The sequence below is a fragment of the Chelonia mydas genome, chromosome 9 (assembly GCF_015237465.2).
Source record: "Chelonia mydas isolate rCheMyd1 chromosome 9, rCheMyd1.pri.v2, whole genome shotgun sequence".
NCBI classification, from domain to species: domain Eukaryota; kingdom Metazoa; phylum Chordata; order Testudines; family Cheloniidae; genus Chelonia; species Chelonia mydas.
In genome coordinates, this window is record NC_057855.1 from 16,450,825 (window position 1) to 16,457,572 (window position 6,748).

The window sequence follows — 6,748 nt, forward strand, 5'->3', positions numbered from 1 at the left end:
CGGATGAGCAATTTGCTGCTGATGTTAAATTTCTATAGCCTAGGAACTAGCCGCAGCATGCCAACATACTCCGTGGAGAATGTGAAGTCCACGCTCCCTGCTATAGATTGCAACTGGATAAGAAAGTGGTAGCATGTGGGTTCAGAGAGTAAAAGTACAGTCACCAGAAGGCAATGCCAGGTCCTGTAAAATCTCTTGTAAAGTGCATCAATATCTACTGATAACATCAAGTGAATGGGGTTTCTCGCACATGAATATAATCATGACTCCTTTGCGATCATCTCTGAAAGCGCAGACCATATCAACACTACTTTTCATTAGCTTGGTAGGACTGTCTCTCACAATGTTCAATGCTGAGCCATATGCGAGATCCTAGGTCAGGAAAGGAAGACACCCTGCAACTGATCTCAGGAGTACAGTCAGAGAAGAAAATAAAGTATGAAAACAACTTGATACAGCTGTGGAGTCTCCTCAAGCAGCTTTTTGTCTATCTGGTAGGCGGAAAGGGAGCTCTGGGAAATACTCTGAGAATTTAAGCCGTGGGTATAACCATAATAGTTTATACTAGTATAACCGGAAATACCTCATACAGACATCTCTTATATAGACAAGCCCTTAGCTGGAGCCTGTAAACCCTTCTATAAAGCAAAGAGTCAAAGCAAACACCCCGTGGAGATGAATGGGACACTCAGTGGTATTGCCTGTATTTACCTTCAGACTTTGTAACACAGCGCTGTTCTGTCATAAAGGAGAGGCAGCTTCTGCCATAATTAAGACTGAGAGTCAACTATGTTTCAGAAGACAACTATTCTAAGCCTCTGAAATCCATATGCCAGTTTGGATTGTCCTGACATTTGCAGTGGCTTATGGCAGAGTAGGGTAAGTCCCCTTCCCTCTGCTGTTACCCAACAAGAGGATTATTGGTCCAAATTTAAACAAGGTATTCCTAAAACAAACACCCACACCCCCACTGTGCAGGAGTGAAATCTTCCAACCTGCTCTAACTAATCCTGCCACCATTAATGACAGTTACACCAAAAAGTGAATGTAGGCTCCGGGCTGGGGCAGAGTGTTGGGGTGTGGCAGGGGCTGCAGGCTCTGGGATGGAGTTTGGGTGCAGGAGGGGGCTCTGAGTTGGGACAGAGTGTTGGGGTGCAGGGTGCTGGTTCTGGGACAGGGGTCACGGCTACAGCTTGGGGTGCAGGAGGGGGTATGGGGTGCAGGCTCTGGGAGGGGGCTATGGGCTGGGGTGAGACCTCCTGCCAGGCAGCACTTACCTCTGGCGGCTCTCAGTTGGTGGCGCAGTGTGGCTGCCACTAAGGCAGCCTCTCTGCCTACCCTGGCCCCATGCCGCGCCCAGAAGGGGCCATGCACCCCTGCTGCCCCTGGGGAGGGGATGTGGGGGCACATGGCTCTGTGCACTGCCCCTCTCTGCAAGCACCGCCCCCGGAGCTCCCATTGGCCAGGAACGGGGAACTGTGGCCAATGGGAGCTGCAGGGGCTGTGCTTGCAGGCAGGAGCAGCATGCAGAGGGAGACCCCTGCCACCCTGCCCCCGAGGCCATGCTGGCTGCTTCCAGAAGCGGTGTGGGGCCAGGGCAGGCAGGGAGCAAGCCTGCCTTAGTGGCAGCCCAGCTACACTGCTGGAGATCGCGATCGACTGGGTGGTGACCACTGGTCTAGGTTTCTGGTCCTGCCACGACTTGATGACTTCTCAAGGTCCCTTTCGAGGCCTACATTTCTATTATTTGCTAACTCTTAATGGTGGTGTAAACACCTCCACTATAAAAACTATTTTTCAGATTTTATTATTTTAATTTCAGAGCCCAAATCAAGGCCTTATTTTACAAGGACCTGTACAAATACAGTCAGAGAGAGACCATGGCCTGAATACCTTGCATTTAAAACAAATATTCAAAAGCTCTCTTTGTAAACATTTAAGATGAATAGGATCCTTCTTCAGTAAATAAAAGAGGCCTGCTCCACCCCTGGAAGAAAAAACTTAAAGCAACATTTCACATGAGTAGCCTCTCCAACAGAGTTAGTAAATCATGAGCTACACCAAAATTGTGTTTATCACTATTGTCTTTCCTGGAATTCAGTGCAGTCAAGACTCAAAACAGACTGATTTGTTATTGTATCTAAAAAGGGATGCTGTACACCTTGTTGCTGCCCTCCCACTTTTCAATCGAGATCAAATGGCTTTTCTTCATTATCCTTAACGGTCATTTTATATACAGCCTTTGATTACCTTTAACGGATTTAAAATTTTTTTTTATCTAATGGATACATTTATTCCATTGTTTATTATACCACTGGTCTCCCACGGAAGCCTAAGATTAACTACTATGCACAGTGGGGATAGAGACTAAATTCTTTAGAATCTTACATCTAGATGCTTTGGAAAAAAACTCCTCCATGCATTTATCATGCTCCCACATCAAACATTCATGCTTTTGAGGAGGTCTAATTACATCATTCAGAAAGTCACAATATAAGACTCCCAGAATCAGTCTGCTATTTAAATATTCTCATCCAGTACTAAGTCGGAACTCTTTAGAGCATGATTTAAAGTGACCCTTCTCATAATGGATGCTTCAAGGTCTGGAGATCACGTACTCCTGCACAGTGAGATTTAATTGCTCACCATGCCTGAAGACCCAGTCATCCTCCTACCTAGATTAATTTTTACAGTGAAGTATTTACAGCACCAACAGATAATTTATGAAAAAAAGAGTAAAAGGTTTACTCCTCTTAAGATATTCCTCCACAGAAGACCGTAAGAAGTTTGGTCAAGACAGAGGAGAAAAACTTCTGCTCTACTAACTTCATATTAACTCATGTGCTATAATTTGCCCAATACCACTATAATCCAGAAAAGAATTCTAAAATGAAGATACACAACAAATCAAATTCAAGTGTCTGCTGAGTTATGTTTTGGCTCCTTGGTTATATATTAAACAGTTATTTCCCTTTCCTACTCAACGCTGCTATATTAATGTAAAAAAGAAAAGGCAAGTTAACATCCCACGAAGCTCATGATACAGATATTTTCTTGCTTGTTCTTGGGACAAGACTATTTATGCTCTGTGGTCCTTCGTTATCCCCAGTATATTTAATGATGAATTAGTCTTGATACTAGAACAAGAATTCCGTTTATTTTACTATGCATTCACTTAGGATATCTTCATGATCTATTATAAACAGACTACTAATTTTCCTGGGAATTTAACTTTTCATCACTGGCATAAGTTATACTGTTGAGGGGGCCGAAGCATCTTTATCCTGTCATCTACCTGTCCTCTAAGCCTGGTCTAAATTAGAGCTTATGCTGTTGAAAAATAGGTAAAGAATTTTCTGACACTCCATCTACGCCAATCATTAAAGGTAAGCACTACTCAGCACTTCCTGCAGTCTCATCTTAACCTGGATGGATAATGGTTCCTCCTCAGGACTTGCCTTTAACAATGATAGATCTACAGGATTCATCATTGCATACAACAGCATAATTATTGCATGACCTATTTCTAGCTGTTCTAAACCATGCCACTAATAATTTATTCCTCTACTTCTACAGTATTGAGATCATATAGCTTTATTATTGTACAGCACGGATAACTGGTATCACACAATCGGTTAAGTACACTAAAGTATGGGCCCATCACAACGAACTTCCAATCACAAAGTGGTGAAAATGTACACGAGAGCTCACATGCTTATACCAATGGGTGCTGGCTCTTTTAATTTGTTGTTGCTGAACTCTTTATTAATGTCACTGTGCAAGTACCATGTAAAAAATTTTTTTACTAGTAAGTAAATAAGAATATGGGTAAGGTGCCTAACATAGCCAAATAGTCCTATTAGCAACAGTTATATCTCTTGCCAACTCCCACTCTTAGGAATTTATTTTATGCTCTAACTGCAATGACCACTCTAGCAAGTAAGTGTTTGAGTAAAAGATCTGTTTTATCTTGAGTTACTGTCACTGCTGAAGAAAGCTATGCTGCACACAGGGGTTCAGAGTTTCAGCTCCGAAGCCTGTAGAGGCCTGGAATAGGAGTAGGGAATATCTTGCACACTAACAGTTTCTCAATGGTGCAAGGTGAAAAGTCTGCAAGCGTGCAGGTTTGCTGAAAGTATTTTGACTGCAGGGAAGCAGAAATCAAAATAGGGGATCCCATGATGAAAAAAACCCTGTCAAAATGTAAGACCTTAATACAAATCATGACTAAGGCATTCCAGTCAGATAGCTTGTTTATAACCAACTTCCTGTGTGAGTCATTTTAGTTCCATATTTAGTAATGAACTACTGACTGCATTAACACCACTCAGGTAGAGTAAATAAACGAGACATTAACAATTATTTTTGAGTGATGCCAATTCAAATAATCACACCGATTGGCATAATTGAGACAGACCTTGCTCAAGAGAAGCCCAGAAACAGACTTCTTTACACATTAGGTCAGGAATGAAATTGAGTGACAACGATCAAACGCAGAAAAGGTTTATGGTGCTCAGTCTACACATGGCTTTTTAACTTTCCTCTAAAATTATGAAACTGCAGACATGCCTTAAATATTCACTATTATTGAATGGCAAGCACTACAAACTTAGTAAAATTGCTGCTATACCTTCATCCAACTTTCTGTCAAGAAATGTGATGGTCTCTACATGTGTACCTCTATCTGAAATGAACTTTCACCGATGTTTTAGCTATTTGGATTGTGATTTCTTCAGGGCACATGCTGTCTCTTCCTAGGTATCTGTTCACTGTTTAGCACAATAGGTCCCAACAGAGATTGTGACCCTACGCACTACCTTAGTACATAAATTCAAATCTTTCTAAAAATACTGTAAGTAAATCAAGCAGAATGTGCTCATTCTGAACAGTTGTCAGCTGCTGAAAAATGGATTAGACTATCTGGGAGGGAAGAGGGAAAAGTTATCCCAGGTAAATTCATATTTGTGAGTAATGCCACTGTAATGAGCACAGCTGATGATCTGGAGCCAGAATGGGTTCATCTCTTCACTTCTCCCCTGAGTGCCTCTTCCCACAAGCAGTTTCATGAAACCTGACACCACCCACCACCCCCAAGATGTTCCCTGGAGCACAATCCCTGTTAGTTCCAACTGTGTTCAAAAGAGTGCTTAAGAACCATTTCTGAAAAATACTGCAACTGGCAAGTTTTGGAGCAACTGGCAGCGCTTCCTGAAGCACAGTTTAACACTGTCTATAGATGTATTGCATAAGCTAAGGAACAGAAATTTAGCATCAAAAACCACCCCGAACATTGTTAAAAGCAACAGCATAGGCAGAATTCACACTCCCCTCCCTCCCACCCAGCCAAGAACAACATTCCAAAAAATGGGGCATTCCCATTATTTCACCATTAGGGAGAATACATGAGTATTTTCAAATCACTGACTTATAAAGTCCGCCAGCCCAAAAGTTCACATTATCTAGTCAGCATGATAGTTCTCTCCTAACTTACACGAGGGTGCCCCACCCCCAGCAAAGCCCCATCTCCCTTAGATCCCGTTCAGCTTCAGCAAATACTGCTTCCTGCTTCCTCTGATTTCCCATTCTAATGCAACTCTGGAATCCCCCCATAATCACTGCAGGCACTGGCTGAAACCCCAGATTTCCCCTAGCGCCAAGCTGCTGCAGAGACTGCCGGTACCCCCGCCCCTCCTGTAGGCTCACCCTCTCCCCTGAGGCCTTGCTCCATTACCTGCCCATTCAGTGCCGGTAGCCGCCACCCCACGGCCCTACAAATATCACCTACCACTGCTGTCCCTCAGCTCTATCCCTCAGGGGGAGAGGGATAGCTCAGTGGTTTGAGCATTGGCCTGCTAAACCCAGGGTTGTGAGTTCAATCCTTGAGGGGGCCGTTTAGGGATCTGGGGCAAAAATTGGGGATCAGTCCTGCTTTGAGCAGGGGTTGGACTAGATGACCTCCTGAGGTCCCTTCCAACCTTGATATTCTATGATTCTATGATTCTCTCCCCCCCTCACAGGCCGCTGCCCCGCTCCCGCCCCCATCCACTCCGGTACCTACGCTTCCCCGCAACCGCCCCGCACCGCCCCGGCACCACCCTCCCCCCAATGAACCCCCTGGCCCCTAGACTCCACTCCCACCCCGTGCTCCCCACCCCGCACTCGAGTACCCCCCCCCCCCCCGCCACCCAGCTCCCGTCCGCCAGGCACCCCGCCCAGGCCGTCTCACTCACCCTTTGTAGTAGGCTTTCACCCGGACCTGGTGGGCGCTCTCCCCGCCGAGGCTACTCCCGCCCAGCGTCGGGTGGGACATGATGGTGGTGGTGCTGCTGCTGCCGCCGCTACTGTCCCGCTGAGTCGGCATCTCCCCGGCCCCGCGAGGCGACCAGAGGAGCAGGAAGGGAGGAAACGAGCGACTTCGAGAGCGGCCCCTGTAGTGGCACAAGCGCCGCAGCGCCCAGGCTTCAGGAAGCTCTTCAGCCCCGCCTCCGGCCAGCCGCTACGAGCGCCTCAGAGTCAGCCCCGCCCGTGACGGGCAGAGCCCAGGGCCCATGCCGGGAGGCAGGGACAAACCACTTCTTGGAGGGAAGCAAGATGAGGACAAACCAGTCCGGTGAGGGGAAGAGGCGGGATCAGCCTACACTCCACAGCAATGGGGGAGGGGGGCGACACACCACTACTTCCGGCGAGAGCAGCAAGGGGACCACCCACCCAATCTCCCTATCAATTGCCTCCTTGGTCTCCTCCAGTG

The 6,748-nt window shown here is 46.2% G+C and overlaps 1 protein-coding gene across 1 annotated transcript in view; it reads right to left on the reverse strand.

The window, feature by feature from the left end:
* Positions 1 to 6,748, reverse strand: part of PRKCI (protein kinase C iota) — a 44,266-nt gene extending 37,518 nt beyond the window's left edge. Inside the window, exon 1 of the mRNA XM_037908423.2 lies at positions 6,231 to 6,748. Coding sequence (XP_037764351.1) covers positions 6,231 to 6,361 — 131 coding nt within the window. The 5' untranslated portion in view covers positions 6,362 to 6,748. The remainder of the gene's footprint in view (positions 1 to 6,230) is intronic.